We start from the raw sequence: 19,995 nt of genomic DNA, 5'->3' as shown, positions 1-19,995 counted from the left end.
TATCGGACTTAAAGGGGTATTCCTCTATATGGTGCAGTGGCCGGGTTTGGGGTGGCTCCAATGCTATGCTGGGTCCCCCAGACACCGTTGAGGTGTCACTACGTGTTGCTGCTCTCTGGAAGGGATGGTAAGGCGTGGTACACCCCAATGGGTCAGGGCCTGCAGTTGACCAGAATGCCTCTTTACTAGAGGTATTTAGGTGCCAAACAATATAGGTGAGGCATTGGGCTGGATTCTCCTGTCTCCTACCGGCAGAAGAAGGGTTTGATGCTGAGCAAAGGCCGGATCTAGCTGTACCTTTCTGTCTTCGGAAGGCCAGTATCCTAGTCAAAGGCTGGTGATCCAGGGTCTGTGGCAGAGTATCCCTGTCTCAGTGTCTTCTTCTGGTCACTCAATAGTCTGGCCCCTTCAATAGTATTCCCCTCTTCTGAGCACTGTTACCTAACTGCAGAACACTAGGGGCTCTGACTGCTCTCCTTATATACCATTTCTAGCTAGACTAGAACCTTCTAGTGGGAGGGGCGGAGTGGAGAAACTCAGCACATACAGATACATTGTTACACTTTCCGTCTCTCATAGACTTACATTAGAACTTCAATGATACTCCATGGCACAGAAGTTTTTTTCAGACAAAAACAAGTTTCCAGACATAACAACAGAGACATTGAAAAGGTCATTCGGTCTGGTTTTGATGTTAAACAAGTCTGGCTTTTTCCCTCCAAAACATGCTCTTCTTTAAACCGTATGATAGTTTTGGAAAATTACCAGCTTCTCATTCAAAGTCCCAAAAGCTTTCAGTATTCAATAATCCTTAGAGCCTCGCAAATACAGTGCAAATGAACAGGATATATATCGCAACATACACATAAAGTGCAGTTAATAAAATGCACAACATACATATAAAATGCATGGTGTAAGCTACCACAGGAGAGAGATGTCTTGTGGAGTCCAAGCCTCGATAAGTTAGAGCTAGAGTTGAGTGAATGGCTCCGTGCAAATCGATTTGTCTCCTCAACCAGAGCTGTGCACCTTCCAGGTGTAGACGTTTCTCTTGCCGCTTGATTGACAGGACCGGATATCCCTGCCGGCCCTGGCAATCTTGTGCCTCTGCTGCTGCTCTGATTACAGCGCATGCTCAGAGGCTCTGCTTACGCTACTGGAGCAGTGACTGTGCATGTGCCGCTATACTTTTGGGTCGCTGCTCTGAAAGCAGAAGCAGAGCCTCTGTGCTTGCGCTGCTACCAAGGCGCAGGCATGAGATTGTTGCAGCTAAAATGTTGTGTCAAGCGGCAGGAGTAGCGTCTTCACCGGCAGGGAAAGGCGCTCGTCGGTTCAGAACGAAACGATCGACTAATCACTAGTAAGAGCTGTTTCAATGGAGCGAGGGGGACCTACAGTACTCAATTTTAGGCAGGTAGTTTTAATGATATAAAAATAAATAAATTTATATGAAAAGAATATATATATTCATTATACTGTTTTGATAACCCCTCGCCTGCAAATCTCTAAGAATTTCAAAGTAAATTGGGAGGAACTTCCCCATTTTCTGTGGAATTGGGTAACATGGCCGGCTCCTCCTCTCTGCAAATAGCTATTGTAAAACCTAAATGTTTATTCTGTCATTCACAGGAATTCACTTGACCTCAGCCCCAGCTATATACACAGCAACAATCCCTCAGCGAGGCTCAGATCACAGGAGGAGAGGGAAGCAGAAGGACGTGTATGGGAGACAACCGCTACAAGATGTTACCTCTGATTCTCCTCAGCCAAATGGCACGTAAGTAACAGGAGATCCCAGCAGGAGAAGGATGGGGGTTTACAGGTGGAGCAGGCTTTATGGCAGCAAGAAATGCATTATAGCAGGGGCAGAGTTTTATCTGACAAAAGGGAACACTCCACCTTCAGATCTCCATTAAACCTATAGTGAGTTTTCTTTAATCTGGCATTTGATAACCCAGCACAGAATAAAAAAAAAAAAATATATAATTGGAAATATATTCAGCTTTCTTTCTTAATGATTATCTACCCCTACAAGATATTGTTTTCAGTAACCATCTGGTAATTCAGAATATTTGATAGTCTAGACCAGTGGTGGGCAAACTTTTTTGTCAACTGAGCCAAATATCGCCAAAACCACGATTGAAATTTCTTTCGAGAGCCACATTTTTAAAACCTAAAATATTGTGTCAACAGTACCAGTGAGGACTATTAGGGCTCATGCACACGACCGTGTGCCCGCCGTTGCCATATTGCAGGCCGCATACGGCGGGTCCGCAATACACGGGCACTGGCTGTGTGCGGCCCGCATCAAGGACCCATTCACTTCAATGGGTCCAGGATCCGGGATATGAGTTCTACAGTGTGCTTCCGTGGTGCTTCTGGCTGTGCCTCCGCACCGCAAAAAAGTAGCGCATGCACTACTTTTTTTGCGGTGCGGAGGCACAGCCAGAAGCACCACGGAAGCACACTGTAGCACTCATATCCCGGATCCTGGACCCATTGAAGTGAATGGGTCCATGATGCGGGCTGCACACGGTCGTGTGCAGCCCGCGTCATGGACCCATTCACTTCAGCATGCGCTACTTTTTTGCGGTGCGGGCAGTCGGATGCTGATCGCGAACCCCATTCAAGTGAATGGGTCCGCGATCCTCATGCAGCTGCCCCATGGTCTGCAGCACAGGCACGGCGCCCTTACATTCGTGGGCATGTGTTTTTACATACTTTTATATGTACTTTCTTTTATTTGGATCTTGATTTATTATTTTATTTTATATATGTGCCCTCCACAGATATCCCCCATAAGTGCCCTCCACAGATATCCCCCATAAGTGCCCTCCACAGATATCCCCCATAAGTGCCCTCCACAGATATCCCCCATGAGTGCCCTCCACAGATATCCCCCATAAGTGCCTTCTAGTAAGTAAAGTAATGTATTAGTGGGGGGAAGGGAGGAGGCAGGGACACTTGCAGCGGGGCCGGTGCAGTGCCCGGCGCTGGGCACACACCGGGGGCAGCTCCTACCTTTCTGCTGCACGGCCTCTTCACCACTCCACCAGTCGTCACATGGCCGGCAGTGGGCAGCCGAACTAGAGCGCCGCTGCCCGCCCTTCTGCTGCTGTGCGCAGCATGACATCTCACCCTCCGTCATGCGCCTCCTGCCCCGCCTGCCTGTTTCATTCATAAAGTGGAAGGCCGCCCACCCACCCACCAGCCTGCACCAAAGAGCCGCATTGAAGGATCTAAAGAGCCGTCTAGACCAGCGGTCAGCAACCTTCGGCACTCCAGCTGCTGTGAAACTACTATTCCCAGCATGCTCCATTCATTTCTATGGGGGTTCGGAGAAGAACAGAGTAAGTATGCATGCTGGGAGTTGTAGTTTCACAACACCTGGAGTGCCGGAGGTTGCCTACCCCTGGTCTAGAGGTAAGAAAAGTGACAAAAATGAAAGGGCCTTTACAGTACATGATAGGAAATAGACCTGGACTTAAGGAATGTGAGGCTTTGTCGTTTGCCTGTTGTATTTTATCCAAATGTCCTGAATATACTAAGACCGTTGCCCGGCCGCACACACAGATGGTCCGCAATATACGGGCACTGGCGGTGTGAAAACCATATCACGGATGTGGACCCATTCTATTGCTCTATTTTTTTTCGGCGGTGCGGACGGATCACGAACCTCTTCAAGTTTAATGGGTCTGCATCTGTCTGCGGCAACTGCACGGATGGTGCCCGTGCATTGGGATGGCAAATTGTGGTCCCCAATGGTCGGAACAGGCGGCACACGAGGCCTAAGGGTGCAATCACACGACCGTAATTCTGGGTTCGCATCCGTTCTGCAATTTTGCGCAACGGGTGCGGACCTATTCATTACATAGGGGCCGCAAAAGATGTGGACAGAACACCGTGTGCTATCCACATCCTTTGTTGCGTTCCGTGGTATAGTGCATGTCCTATTCTTATTCGGACAAGAATAGGCATTTTCTATGTAGCGTTGTCAATGTGCGGTCTGCAATATGCACTTACGGTCGTGTGAATGCACCCTAAGAGCGTATTCACATATTGCAAAATCATTGCAATAACCGTCATACCATAATGTGTTAATAATATAGCCAGGAGATGTGTTTGTCACAAATGTAAAAAAAGAATAAAAAGGAAAAAATGATATTTCAATTTATTTTCAGTTTTTGGATTTACACGTAAAAACATTGTATGGCGGTATTATGTGAACACTTGTTTTGGGGCATTTTGAACAGTGACTGGCAGTGTTGTGTGGGAAATATATGGCAATGTTATGTGGACACTATCCACGTTAGGCATTATATAGCAGTAATCTCCGAATGCTTTTGGCTTACTTAGTGGGTGGCAGTATTGTGTGGGAAATATATGACTTATGCAGTATTTAAAAATTACATGATGGTATTATTTAAAAACTTTTTGAGACATTTTTAGTTGAGCAGTGAGTGGCAGTATTGTATAGAATATATATGAAAGTTTTATGCACATTCTATATGGCAGTATTATGTGGGAACTATTTGGCAGTATTACATAGGCATGATATAGAATTATTTCTATTTGGTAAATGAGTGGCAGTATAGTGTGGGAAATAACTTTATGTGGACATTATTTACCTACTATATAGCATTATTATTTAGGCATTACATGGTGGTATTTTTTAGGCACTGAATGGCTGTATTGTGTGAGCATCGTAGGGAATATTTGAGCTTTGCATGAGAAACCAAGGGGTTTTCCACCTTTTAGATAGTGAAGACCTATCCTCCCAATAGGTTATCAATGTCAGACAGCGGGGTCCCATCCCAGTGGATTGAGCCAGAAGCACAAGGCTCCATCCATCATCTAGTGGCCGTGCGGGGTACTGCAGCTTAGTTTCTATTTGCTTGGATTAAAATTCTTCAAATTCTGGATGCATATGGATTTATTTAGTTCAGGGGGCGCTGTATACATCCTATACAGGGAGCTCTGCACCAGAGGCAGCTGATAACAGTATTTTACCATGTGACCACCATATATCGCTATGTAAACGGGAACAGGGGATTTGGAGCCATGCGTCACCACACCGAGCTCTGACCCGAAGAAGGAATTTTGGAATCATTTAGATTAAATAGCAATAAATTATAGCGACATTTTCCTGTCCTAATCCACCTCCACTAACCCCTGCACTAACCCAAACCACCCGCAATACCGGGTATCAGGATGTATACACAGTCATACGCCATCCATTTTCTTATGTAAAATGCAGATGCTCCCAACAACAGGAGAGCTAAATGGAATGTGTGAGCTACTAGCTGGAGAGCACTTTAAAATCTATATAAAAATTAAATAACTTTGTATATACATTGCATTACTCGTCTCCAGAGCTGCATTCACAATTCTGCTGGCGGCTAAAGGAAACCATCGACAGGTTTGTTGTTAGACGCCACCTTAACAACCTAGGTGACCTGGTGATGCAGTTAATTTACTTCTGGCCTGCTCTAAAGAAACGACCGACAAGGACTTCTGGGCGATTTCCGCTGTAAAGAGTGCAGAACTGTAAATGCAGCTCTGGATTATAATACAGGGTGTAATTTAAGGTTGAGATTGAGCAAAAATGGGCACAATTCTACAAATCTCTGTCCATATGAACCGAGTTCTTCTGCTGCTCTTGGAATGTGCGTTCTTCATCACCGCCATGTCTCTTTGTTTTTAGTGTCCATCGCCGCCCCCGCCAATCAGTGTGATCTTAGTAAAATAGCCATTGCTGGGGGTAAATATAATCTGACCGATGGTGCTAATGTTGGCAGTAAGGTGGTGTACACCTGCCCTGAAGGACACCACCCGCACCCGTTTCCCTCACAAGAGTGCCTCAATGACGGTCAATGGTCGAATGCGAAAGAGAAGTCCCAGTGTAGACGTAAGTGACCATGTGTCTGCTGACTGACGCCATTATCAGGGGCATAGCTATAGGGGGTGCAGAGGTGGGAGTAGCACCTGGGCCCTGGTGCCTGTGAGGGCCTGAAGGCTCCTTTGCCACATAAGGTGACACCAGCATCATAAATGGCACCTGGTAGGTGGGATGTAGAGACTTTACATTTAGGCCTAGGAGCTTCAAGTTATACTTCTGGTATTAAAGACTATAACGTATGTGACACTTGCAGTGTTGGGTTTTGGCCTCCCAGAGGCTTCATATAAGGTTGTCTTTGGGGCCCATTACTGTTACATTTACCCCTGATTCCATCTCTTCATATGAGGTTCAGACAACCAGTATGGCATCCCATAGTTGTCAACAGTCCCGAATTTGCAGGGACTGTCCCTAATTTTTAGCGATAAGTAGAAGTGCAATCAGCGATCACTTTTCGACTCTAATAAATCATCACTTGATTAAAATACAGGCAGATGTGACGCGTTTCGGCTAAACAGCCTTTGGTGTCAGATCTGCCTATACTTTGTTTATGGCAATGAAGTGAAGATTTATTAGCATCAGAAGGTGAGTGCTGATCCACATCTTCTACTTGGATGTATGAGCCTGCAACCCGGGATACGAGCACCACCACCTTCTTCCAGAGTGCCGACCGATTATTTCTACTCATTAGAAACAGCCCCTGCAAATTTGGGATTTCCCATGCCGATAATTGGTGTGGCTTACGTGTACCCTGCCCACAATGGGTAGTCCTGTGCTGTTTGGGGGGCGTTTCCAGGGAAGGGTCCCTAAGTCACCTTCTGTAATGTTGGGAAGTATGGCTTCCATATTGAGCATTTATTTGTATGTGTTCCCCCCACAGCCGTGCAGTGCCCCAGACTAGACTGGATTGATAATGGAGAGGTCTATCCCAGGAAAACAAAACATTTTGTCGGAGACGTCGTGAACTTTGAGTGCTGGGGAGGATTTGAAATGTTTGGACCTGAAAGCCGCACTTGTCAGGCAAATGGCAAATGGAGTGGAATTGATGTGAAATGTGACGATAAAGGTAAAAATACATAAAATGTCTAAAAATGTAATATGTAAGATAAGCTTAAATACATAATACAGTAATATAATGTATAATGTACAATGTACAATACACCAGCAGTGAAGGAGACCACACTGCACCTGCATGGCCACCTCTTCCTTCATTGCTATGGGACTCGCGAAAATAGGCAATGAGCGTATTCAGTCATTTTCAGAAGTCCCCTAGCAGTGAATGGAGAGCAGGCCTCGCAAGCTATTCTCAGGACACCTATAGTGCTGAATGAAGTGTGGCCATGCAAGCATGGTTGCTTTCCCTTCACTTATGGTGCCCCGTTCTGGAGATAGGTGCAGATCCCATCTCTGGGACCTGCTCCTATCTGACATTTGTGGCATACCCTAGCGATATGCCATAAATGTTGAGATGGGGCAACCCCTGGAAAGGGATGACTCCACTTAGCACCATTACTACAGCCGTGATCAAGGTCTATTGACCAAAACATTGGCCAGTGGCTCCAATTTATTTTTTAAGGTAACAATAAGGCAATAAAATTAAGCATTTTGATGTAACAGCAAAAAAAAAGAGTGCCGTGGTCTTTCCTTCAACTGCAATACCAAACACAACCCAGTGTGCCGCTGTTTCTGAAAGCAAGCAGCCATGATTTTCTAATCTGTAAAGGGGCTCAGATATTCTGCTTCCTGTTTACAAAGTCAAATAATAAAATTGTGGCTGCCTACAACCACCACTAGGGGGAGCCAAATGCAAATTGTAAAATGCTTATGACTGTTCATATTCTTATGGTTCATACAGCTAGTATTGAACTCAATGGGAGCTGTAAAATTTTGTAGGTAGTGGACTTGCCCAGTGGTTATTGTAGGTAAACGCTATTGCTGTGTGACAAGTCTCTATGGGATTTTGGCCCCCTAAATTCAAGGTCTGGGACAAGGTATTTTGGTGCCCTAAGCCAGGGGTGCACCTAGCCTTTTTGCTGCCTGAGCCGAAAACAGCGATCCCCCCCCCATGCCAGTTTCTTAACTTAACCCCTTTGCCACAATGAAAGCGCTCGTTGCCTATGGCCGTTAAGCTGCCCCCTCTTGCCCCTACCTGGTGCTGCCTGAGGCGATCTCCTCACCTGACCTCATTGGTGGTGCTCCCCTGAGCTAAGCAGATAACCACAATGAACAGACAAATAGAACAAATATAGACCCCAGACCAGACCACTTAAATAAATGTGCACCCCTGAATCAATGCAAACCCCAGATTACACCCAGAATACAGACCCCTGATTAAACACATATTCCAGAATAAATACTGACCCAGACTTGTCCTCAAAATGAATAAACCCACCCAAAATAACTACAGACCCCCTATATAAATACAGACCCCCCCCCCCCTAAATACAGACTCCAGACACTTACACAGGACAGTTAACACTATTCTCTAGGGCTTTGTGCCTCTACTCAGCGACTTGAGGACCTTCACACATATGACCCATGCAGGTCCTTCTGTAATAACAAAACCTGCACATTCTGTACCATTGCACATTTCACATGTATTGTGATTTCTGGCAAAAATGAAGCAAAAATAAAAGGTGGACTCCTTCCCTCATTTACCCCTGATCCCAGCCCTGCTGTGCAGTTTACAGGAGCAATTGCACAAAACGTGATTTATTGGGTGTATTATCTGTTATGGTCTTGCTCTGTATGATGGAAATGGATTATAATATTATATCCTTGTTCTCTCTTTTCTTCTCTATGGATCTCTCCTGACATTTCCAACCATTTTGTTTTCCCTACCCCCACACAGAGGGCGACTGTCCAAACCCAGGGATTCCTCCTGGGGCCACAAAAACAGGTACTTCCTACAAGATTGAAAATAAAGTGAAGTACGAATGTGAGAAGGAGCTGCAGATGTTCGGCTCGAAGGAGAGAGTATGTATGGAGAACAAGCGCTGGTCCGGAGCGGAACCGTCCTGCAGATGTAAGATGCTTTACTGTATTCAGTATGTCCATGTATGGCACCATTGTGTAGGTCGTCAAACACTCTTAAAGATTTCTTATGCATTGCTTTCTCCATGGTTACAGACTACAAACAAGCCCTGTGTGTAGTCTGATTCTTTAGACATGTGTTAGGCTACTTTCACCCATGCATCAAAGAAATCTAGTAGGCTGTCCCGGCAGAAAACATCCTGCCGAAGTTTTCTGGATCTGGTATAACCGGATAGTGCCGTGTACCCCCCGGACGCCATTGACTATATTGGGATTTGTCTGGACACAAATTACTGCATGCAATGTTTTTTGTGTGGCCGAATCTAGGCATATTAGCTGGGGAGCGACCGGTTCCCCGCCGCCCCCCATTATAGTCAATGTGTTCTGATGTGTGCCAGATCCAAAGAACTCCGGCAGGCGGTTCTCTGCCAGAACATGTCGCATGTGTGAAAGGGAGGTATTGGTCTACCAGGATTCCATTCTTTAGGTATTTTTGGTAACATGTAAAAGGTCTCCATTATAGGATTATCTGGTATAAGGTCCAGTAGGATGGGTGAAGTCCTTTATAATATGTGTAAGTTCCTCTGCGTAGGTGCTCCTTAAGTTGGGTGTGATATTTTTTTCTGAGAGTTGCTTGTGCGCTTCTTGTTCATAATCACTACAGTGCCACCATTATCCGGTGGTTTGATGAGGATATCTTTATTGGATTTCAATGATTTTATTGCTTTCTTATCTTCTACGCTGAGATTCTGTTACTTTGTGTTGTTTTTCCAAAGTATCAGATTGAACTTTTTTTTTTTTTTTTTCAAAGCAGTACACGTATTCTTGCTGATTTTGGTTATGTCCAGGTTGTGGGGTCCAAACTATCGTTGTCCTTTTTGTTGACGTTTCTTGTTCCGCCTCCGTTTGTGATGTCGGATCTGCTTTGTCATGAAAGAATTGTTTTCGCCGTAATCTGCAGATGTTTCCGCAGATTAGGGCTGAAAGAATTTTTCATGAGAAAGCACAACCTCTGAGCTGCAATACTAGAGATGGCCAATACAAGGAGTCTAAAGGTCTCTTTACACGGGATGACAGAGGAGCAGATTGTTAAAAGGAAGCGTTCCTTCCCGACAATCTGCTGTAATAACGTCCCGTGTAAAAGGGACCTAAACACCGCCATACGATTGCTAACAAGCTTTCCTATGAATGCTCGTTAGCGATTATCTTTAAGATTCTCGGCCTTTGTAAAGTGGCCTTAAACGGGTTATCCAAAACTATAAACTCCCCCCCCCCACCCATGTGCCAGGCCCCTCACACGGAATATACTTACCCCACTCCCTGCGACGCTCCTGGTACCCGCCCGCCATTGACTGCTCCCTCCTGACACCGGATGTTGTCATCGGTGCACGGGAAGCAGCAGCAGCAGCAGTGTAGGGACCAGGAGCGGCGCGGGAAGCGGGGTAAGTATATTCCGTGTGAGGGGCCCGACACATGGGGGGGCAGTTTATAGTTTCGGATAACCCCTTTAACCTAGCCTTCTAATCTTATAAAATCCATTTAACTACAGTAGTGAGATGTCCCGGCTGATTTTTTAGGATGACTGATGAGTCTGTCTTTCGTAGATTGGTATACGTTTGATTCTCCAAAGGAAGTGGCGGAGAATTTTGCTTCTTCTCTTTATGAAACGGCTGAATCTTCGAACCTGAATAAAACAGACGGTAGGAGAGCATTATATTATATGACCTCTGTAAGGGTGGACAGACGTTACCCAGGAGTGATGGCGGGAGGAACCACATAGTGTGTGGATAAGCTGACCTTGCATGGCCATTGAAGGGGTTGTGCAACTTTGGGGAGGGGGTTTTGGAAAACTTCCCCTCTTGCACATACCCTTGAAGGGACGCCTACTTACCTGCTTCCCAACTCTGGCTCCCCACTCCTTCTCTCACAGGCATCGGCTTCTCCACTGTGCTCCCAAGATGTAAACTTCCATTTTGACGCCGCTGCAGCCAATCGCTGGTGTGTCATGTGACCATTTGACATGACGCAAGGGATGCAGGTCACCACTGCAGGAGCATCAAAATGGAAGGCAACATCCTGAGAGCACAGCGGAGAAGCCAACAGCACTGCTCCTTTAACCCTTTACTTACAGAGGCATGACACCTATTTACGGTGAGGTATCACAGAATTCACAGTGCGGTTCTACACACACATCTGTAGCGCCCATGCCATCCTGTTTGAGAGTATATGGGTGTTATCCCACAGGTCACCGGTGACATTGCCTTTCATAGTATGGCATAAATACTATATATATAAATAATATATTATTCTACTCTTTGGGTGCATTATATACATGGCAGACAGGAAGGAGACCGAGAGCAAACAAAACATTTCACAATGAAATTCTCATCATTATATTTGACCAGGATCCGACAAACGAGTCAAATAAGCAGAACAAACAGAGCTGGGTATAGGGTCCACTTATATTTCGTGGTTGGGCTTCCTAAGAAAAAAGTGTTGATGTTTGCACTGAATAATTCCCTCTCGATAAATGAGGTCATGAGAGGCGTAGATGAGGTTTCCTGAGAAGTGCCAGTGTTTGGAATACAGAATAAAGGTAGTTGTCCATTATTAGGAAAACGTGGCTTCTTTCTTCCTCAAACAGGGTTGTCCTGCTATTTTTTTTTTACAACTTTTAAAAATTTGCCAGCTGTACATACTCGCCTGCTCCTGACGCTCCGTTCTGGCTCCCTAGTTCCCTTTACTCGTCTTTCTGTCTCCATCCTAAAAACCTCAGGACAGACAGGGTCACGTGAACCGCTGCAGCCAGTGACTTGTTTTACCAGTGTCAGGTGACATCACTACTGGGGACACCGCTGAGGCCAGTCATTGGCTGCATCAGCGCACGTGACCCCGTCCATCCAGAAGTTTACAGGACAGAGACTTGAAGACCAGTAAAAGGAGCCAGAATGGAGCCGAGTTTGGCAACAACTTTAAGACATTGTGAAGGCAAAGAAAGTTCCTTCATGAAAATGGGTGGTAGGCAGCACCAACAGTTCTGGTTTTATGCAGGACTGTCCAGGGAATGTTCCTCAAAGGTTTGCATTAAAATAGTCATTGCTTTCAGTTTTGGGAGGTTCCTGAAAATAGAAATGATAGCGCTTTGTACTGTCTACAAGATGACATTTTAGGAACTACTACGACTGATATCCATGGATTACATTTACTGGTTCTGATGGCCCAAAGGTCACTGGTCAGTCATGTTCTGGTGAGGGAACACTGTTTTAACACAGGGGCCTCTACCGCCATCACATTAGGTCAGATGTGCAGATCCTGATGGTAAATTTTCTCTCATTCTATACACAGAGTGGATTCAGCGTACAATAGGAGTGACGACGGGAGGTTTCATGAACATCTTCATTGTTCTCGATGCCTCTAGCAGTTTAGGAGAAGACAACTTTAATATCGCTAAAGAAGCAAGTGAAGTGTTCATAGAGAAGGTATGGAGAACATAAACAATGTTATGGCCTCTATCCTCAGACTACTCCATGCAGGAATTGCCTTATATTAGATCTTCTCTTAAGACCTCCATGCATGTTCTAACACAAGAACAGTGGTTTCGGCAAGACATTCTAATGTGTATGGGAAGCTTCAAACTCTCCCTCAGCAGATGAGAAGGATAGGACTGGCTGAATATTTTCGCCTTTTGTTCTCCCAGGAATTAAGCCAACACCAGGAGTTTCTAGTAGTGGCATTGACAATGCAGAACTAAATGTGTATGTGCATGGAGTAGTCATGTCACGGATGAAGTTAGCAGATAGCTGGAACATATAAATAAACAAGCGAGCGACTGGCTTGATCCCAAACTAAGGAGCTTATAGGTGAGCCCTATAAAACCCTAAGGCCCCTTTCACACGAGCGAGTTTTCCGCACGGAATCCTGACCCATTCATTTCTATGGGGCTGTTCACATGAGCAGTGATTTTCACGCATGTGCATTTTTCACGTAACGCAAGCCCCATAGAAATGAATGGGGTTGCGTGAAAATCGAAAGCATCCGCAAGCAAGTGCGGATGCAGTGCGATTTTCACGCATGGTTGCTAGGTGACGATCGGGATGGAGACCCGATCATTATTATTTTCCCTTATAACATGGTTATAAGGGAAAATAATAGCATTCTGAATACAGAATGCACAGTAAAACATCGCTGGAGGGGTTAAAAATAAATAAAAAATCATTTAACTCACCTTAGTCCACTTGCTCGCGTAGCCCGGCATCTGCTTCTCTCCCCTTTACTGAATAGGACCTGGGGGTGAGCATTAATTATAGCTCAAGGACCTGTGATGACGTCACTCCGGTCATCACATGGTACGTCACATGATCTTTTACCATGTGCGATTTTTCTCACGCGATTGCAAAACGCATTACAATGTTTTGCACTCGCACGGAAAAATCGCGGGTGTTCCCGCAACGCACCCGCACATTTTCCCGCAACGCCCGTGTGAAAGAGTCCTAAGGCCCCTTTCACACGAGCAAGTTTTCAGCGCGGGTGCAATGCGTGACGTGAACGCATAGCACCCGCACTGAATCCTGACCCATTCATTTCAATGGGTCTGTGCACATGAGCGTTGTTTTTCACGCATCAGTTCTGCGTTGTGTGAAAATCGCAGCATGTTCTATATTCTGTGTTTTTCACGCAGCCCTGACCCCATAGAAGTGAATAGGGCTGCGTGAAAAACGCAATGCATCCGCATGCAAGTGCGGGTGCGATGCGTTTTTCACTGATGGTTGCCAAGAGATGTTGTTTGTAAACCTTCAGTTTTTTATCATGCGCGTGAAAAACGCATCAAAACGCATTGCACCCACGCGGAAAAAACTGAAAAACTGAACGCAATCGCAGACAAAACTGACTGAACTTGCTTGCAAAATAGTGCGAGTTTCACTGAACGCAACCTGAACGCATCCGGACCTAATCCGTCACGCTCGTGTGAAAGAGGCCTAAGAGCTCTCCCTGACTGCTATCCTCCTGATTCTCCGCCACAAAACAGTGCAGATATGTCTCCAGATTCTGATTTAAGCGTTCGGTCTGACCATTCGACTGCGGGTGAAAAGCAGAAGAGAATGACAACTGAACCCCCAAGCGATAACAGAAGGCCTTACAGAATATGGAAACAAATTGCGTGCCCCTATCAGAAACGATGTCTGAAGGAACGCCATGCAATTTAACAATATGATCAACAAACGCTTGCGCCAGCGTCTTAGCATTGGGTAACCCAGGAAAGGGAATGAAATGTGCCATTTTGCTAAAACGGTCCACTACCACCAGAATCACAGTCTTCCCCGAGGAACGAGGCGGGTCCGTAATGAAGTCCATGGACAGCTGCGTCCGAGGACGGGAAGGAATGGGTAACGGGAGGAGAGAACCCGATGGCCGTGAAAGAGGGACCTTGGCACGAGTGCAGGTCTCGCAGGCTGCCACAAAACCCTCAACCGTCTTATGAAGAGCCGGCCACCAGAATCTCCGAGCAATGAGATCCACTGTGGCTCTACTCCCCGGGTGCCCAGCAAGGACAGTATCGTGGTGCTCCTTAAAAACCTTGTGTCGTAAAGCGAGAGGCACAAACAACCTCCCAGAAGGACAAAGATCAGGAGCCTCTGCCTTGGCTGCCTGAACCTCTGCCTCCAAATCAGGATAAAGAGCAGAGACGACCACCCCTTCAGCCAAAATGGGACCCGGGTCTTTAAAGTTCTCCCCTCCTGGAAAACAATGTGACAGGGCACCCGCCTTCACATTTTTAACCCCAGGGCAGAACGTAACAACAAAATTAAACCTAGAAAAGAACAAAGACCATCTGGCCTGTCTCGGGTTCAGACGCTTGGCCGATTCCAAGTAGGCCAGATTCTTATGATCAGTAAACACGGTAATAGGGTGTCTGGCTCCCTCTAACCAATGGCACCATTCCTCAAAAGCTAATTTGATGGCCAACAACTCCCTATCTCCCACATCGTAATTTCTCTCTGCAGAGGAGAGTTTCCTTGAGAAAAAGGCACACGGTCGCCATTTGGCAGGAGAGCGACCCTGAAATAAGACCGCACCCACACCCACCTCAAAAGCATCCACCTCAACAATAAAAGGTAGAGAGACATCAGGTTGTACCAAAATGGGAGCGGAAGCAAAACTCTCTTTAATACTAGAAAGGCTTTAAGCGCATCTACCGACCAGGAGGAAAAATCTACCCCCTTTTTAGTCATATCAGTGAGTGGCTTAACAACAGAGGAATAATTCAAAATGAACTTTCTGTAATAATTGGCAAAACCCAAAAACTGCATCAGTGCCTTCTGATTCTCAGGAAGCTCCCAATCAAGCACAGCGCGGACCTTCTCAGGGTCCATCCGAAAACCAGAAGCGGAGAGAAGAAAACCAAGAAATTGAATCTCCGGAACCGCAAACACACATTTTTACAGTTTAGCGTATAATTTATTCTCCCGCTGAATCAGCAATACCTGACATAGGTGGTCCCGATGAGTCTTGAAATCAGGAGAAAAAATCAAAATGTCATCTAGATACACCAGTACAAATATCCCCATTAAATGATAAAAAATGCTGTTCACAAAATGTTGGAAGACGGCCGGAGCATTTATCAAACCAAAGGGCATAACCAAATTCTCGAAATGACCCTCAGGGGTATTGAAGTCCGTCTTCCATTCGTCCCCTTCCCTGACCCTGACTAGGTTGTATGCCCCTCTGAAATCCAACTTAGAAAAAACTTTAGCCCCAACAATCTGGTTAAACAGGTCCGGGATTAGAGGAAGCGGATATGGGTCACGAATCGTGATACGGTTCAGCTCCCTGAAATCCAGACAAGGTCTTAAAGAAGCATCTTTTTTCTTAACAAAAAAAAAAACAGCGGCAACAGGTGACTTCGAGGGTCGGATGTGTCCCTTTCTCAGGCTCTCAGAGATATAAGTACGCATAGCAACTCTTTCAGGTTGGGAGAGATTGTATAGTCGTGATTTTGGCAGCTTGGCGCCTGGGATGAGATTAATAGGGCAGTCGTACTCCCGGTGAGGGGGCAACTCCTGGACACCACTCTCGGAAAACACATCCGAAAATTCAGAGAGAAAAGATGGCACAGTCTTGGTAGAAACCTCTGAAAGAGACGCCGTGAGGCAATTCTCTCTGCAAAACTCACTTCAACCATTTAGTTGCCTTGCTTGCCAATCAATGGTGGGGTTATGTTTAGTGAGCCAGGGTAGCCCCAACACTAGAGGAGTAGGTAATCCGCTTAGGACAAAACATGACATATCCTCAACATGACCGTCACCCACAGTCAAACGGATATTGTGAACTATGCCCTTTAACGATCTTTGAGAAAGTGGAGCGGAATCGATAGCAAAAACAGGTATATCTTTTTCCAAAGTGCATACCTGGAAACCATGCGTTGTTGCAAATTGATTATCAATGAGATTGACAGCTGCTCCACTATCTACAAAAATCTCACAAACAATGTTCTTGCTGTCTAGCGCCACCCTGGCAGGCAGGAGAAAACGGGAACTACAAGCAAACGGCAAACCTTCAATTTCCGCATCAACCTTGCCAATAGTAGCAAATGGAAATTATTTTTTTTTTTTTGTTTTTATTACCCTCAGAAAACACCATGAATCTCTTAGAGGGGCAAACATTAGCCAAATGATTTATACCCCCACAACAGAAACAAACCCTCCTCTGAGAGCTGAATCCTCTACTATCAGAGGCAAGCAAACTCAGCTGCATGGCCTCCTCCTCTGAGGGGATTGAGACAGACTGAGACCCCTGCGCACTGAATGAGACAGCCCCACTGTCCTTGGGCTGAATATGACAGGAAAGAGTAGTCTCCTCTCTCTCTCTAAGAGGCCTGTCAATACGAACAGCTAGAGACATGGCTGACTCTAACGACGCTGGTCTCTCATGAAAAGCGAATGCATCTTTCAATCTTTCCGAAAGACCATGGCAAAATTTACTTCTGAGTGCAGCATCATTCCAACCAGTATCGGCTGCCCATCTCCGAAATTCAGAACAATATATCTCTGCGGACTGTTTACCCTGGCATAAAAGAAGCAGTTTACATTCAGCCAGAGCAATACGATCCGGGTCATCATACATCTGCCCCAGGGCTACAAAAAAATCATCCACCGATTGGAGGGGCCGTGCCCCCACCGGCAGCGAAAAGGCCCAAGACTGAGCGTTATCCCTGAGCCGCGAGATGATGATCCCCACCCTCTGCTCCTCATCACCAGAGGAATGGGGAAGTAGGCGAAAATGGAGTTTGCAAGCCTCTCTAAAGCGAACAAAATTCTCACTACCCCCGGAGAATGTATCCGGGAGCGAGATTTTAGGCTCGGAACAAACTCCATGAACGCCAGCAGAACCGGTCACCTGAAACTGAGACACAGTTTTACGGAGATCTGCTACCTCCAGCGAAAGATCTTGCATGCGGTCAATCAAGGCTGAAACCGGATCTATGCTTAAGATGGTTATGGCGGTTTATAATGTCACGGATGAAGTTAGGAGATAGCTGGAACATATAAATAAATGAGCGACTGGCTTGATCCCAAACTAAGGATCTTATAGGTGAGCCCTATAAAACCCTAAGAGCTCTCCCTGACTACTATGCACATGCAAGGGTCTGTATGGTAGACGATTGCATGCCCGCGTACCTAATACTGTGTGACACCTGAAAACCCTATAATAGTGAGGGGACACGATCACCAGCTCCCTGCACTTAATACGGACGGAGTCAGGGTCACCTAGAATCAAGCCAGCAAGGAAACACAATAAAGTAAATGACTTATCTGAACAAACAGCAGAAGCAGCCTCCAGCAGTGAACACCTCATCCAGGAAGTAGTATAAACCGCAAAGTAAGGCAGTATGGGAGGGATTATAAAGGAAGACGATTAGTCGAAATAAGTGACACCTGGCAGAAGGAAAGGAGATGAGAAAGTGAAACCAAAACAAAGAACATCATACAAGAGGTAGAGAAGAACGTCTGCCAGATCTTCTCACAGAACTGGCGGTGACAAGTCAGGAGCTCGGCCAAAAACCCTTAAATGTATGTGGCCGGCTTTGGACCCCAACCCATGTTGTGAGATCCAGGGGTTCACCTAGCCTTTCTGCTGAAACGCTTCCACATGCCAATTTCGTAACCTAACCCCTTCCCTCCAGCCCTACTGTTAAAGACAGACTTGGAAAACATACCTCTTACATCCAGTGACGTCTCCTCTGATGTAGATATTCTCTTTCCTCATCTTCTCCATTCAGACAGGACCGCCATGATGATTTCTTTCAGCCATCTCTTGTTTCTGCAGAGTTCGACAAACAGACATCTTAGTTCCCTACTTTTCCATCCTTCTCCCATCCTGCCACCCCCAATACTGTGCCCACAGTGCTTCCCAATACTATCCAGCCGAAACAGATAATCCCACAGAAAATTCTAGTGCCCCAAAGATAGATCCTCTTCAATAATTATTGGCACACAGTGCCCTAAAAAATAATGGTGCCCAGCAAATAGTGTCCCTGAAACTTATAGTGCCGTAAACATAGTGTCCTCCAAAAATAATTGTGCTAAGCTGATACGGTGCCAGGGTGCCTCCCAATGTAACAGTCCTCCCAAAAGTTCCACCAATAGTAATAATTCTCTGCCAGAGTGCACCATGTGGTAACAGTGTACCCAATAGTAATAATGCCCCCATAGTGCCCCCCGTTGTAATAATTCCCCCTATAATGTGTGCCTGTACAACAAATGACCCCTTATAATGTTTGCCAGTAAAATAATTCCCCCTTCCCAGTACAAAAATGTGTGGCAGTACAAAAATACCCCTTTATGTGTGCCAATACAAAAAATGCTCTCTTATAACGTGTGCCAGTACAAAAAAATTTTTTTAGTGCCGCTGTAGAACAAATGTCCCCATAGTGGTCACCTTAGAATGTGTGCCAGTACAAAAATGCTCTCTTATAGTGTGTGCTAAGTACAAAAAATGCCTCCTTATTTGCCAGTACAAAAAATATTCCCTTATAACATGTGTCACGACAAAAAACTACTCCCTTTCAGTGCCCCAGTAGAACGGATGTCCCCATAGTGGCCCCTTTATCATGTGTGCCCGTACAAAAATGCTCCTTTTTATAGCCACAATGTCCCCATAGTGCTTTCTCCAGTTACAAAATAAAGACCCCCCCGACCCCCCACCCCATTGTGGCCGAACAGCATGCTGCAAAAAAAATAATAAACTCAAATACTTACCTCCATTCTGCAGTCAGCGATGCAGTGCAAGACACGGACCTCTTCTAATCTGTGTCCTGAGCTCTATGCAGCCCAGCGCGATAATGATGACACCGGCCTCTGATAGGCTACAGGAACTAGGACTAAAGCCTATTAGAGGAAACGGTGGGCCGGGGAGACATCGCTCTCGTGCCCCGTCACGGCATTCAAGTATATTTCTGTCCTGAGTACAGAGATGCAGTTGAATATGTCGAGATTAGCGTTTCCACAATGGAAGCGCTCATTGCCCATGGCCCTTCCGCTGCCTCCCTCTTGCCCCTACCTGGTGCTGCCTGAGGCAATCACCTCACCTCGCCTCATTGGCGGTGCAACCCTGGTGCTATCATACATTATACAGATAATCGGGTTGCAAACCAACAATACATTGCTGGTCTATAGGTGGCTTTATCCTCTGCCTGTGAACAAAAATGATGCGTCCATGATACTATGAATGGTTTCATATTAGTATTCTGCATATATTACTTCCATATATAAAAATTCCACTTTGTGTTTTTTTTTTTTTGGATAAGTTTTCCAGAAATATCAGGTTGGAGACCCGGGTATTAGCATCATCCAGGATGGCGCTGAAATAACAATGCCATACATTATACCATATAATACTTCCATACCATTGTCTAAATAACAGTGTCATGCAGTGCTGCCACCCCGTACACTGCAAAAGTAGTATACCGTATAGTGCCTAAGTAACATAGTAAATAGCTCTATACACCATACAGTGAGTGGGAAACAGATGACAAAATGTTCCTTAAAGGGGTTGTCCAGGTTTAGAGC

At 45.7% G+C, this 19,995-nt stretch overlaps 1 protein-coding gene across 1 annotated transcript in view; it reads left to right on the top strand.

Annotated features, from left to right (window-relative positions):
* The first annotated feature begins 1,632 nt into the window (after positions 1–1,632).
* Positions 1,633–19,995, top strand: part of LOC120978196 (complement factor B-like) — a 61,797-nt gene continuing 43,434 nt past the window's right edge. The window contains exons 1-6 of the mRNA XM_040406418.1: positions 1,633–1,777; positions 5,705–5,908; positions 6,777–6,962; positions 8,748–8,921; positions 10,534–10,629; positions 12,275–12,408. Of these exons, the coding sequence (XP_040262352.1) occupies positions 1,723–1,777; positions 5,705–5,908; positions 6,777–6,962; positions 8,748–8,921; positions 10,534–10,629; positions 12,275–12,408 (849 nt within the window). The 5' untranslated portion in view covers positions 1,633–1,722. The remainder of the gene's footprint in view (positions 1,778–5,704; positions 5,909–6,776; positions 6,963–8,747; positions 8,922–10,533; positions 10,630–12,274; positions 12,409–19,995) is intronic.

Source organism: Bufo bufo, chromosome 8 (genome assembly GCF_905171765.1).
Source record: "Bufo bufo chromosome 8, aBufBuf1.1, whole genome shotgun sequence".
NCBI lineage: Eukaryota > Metazoa > Chordata > Amphibia > Anura > Bufonidae > Bufo > Bufo bufo.
This window is presented reverse-complemented; position numbering and strand designations above follow the sequence as displayed.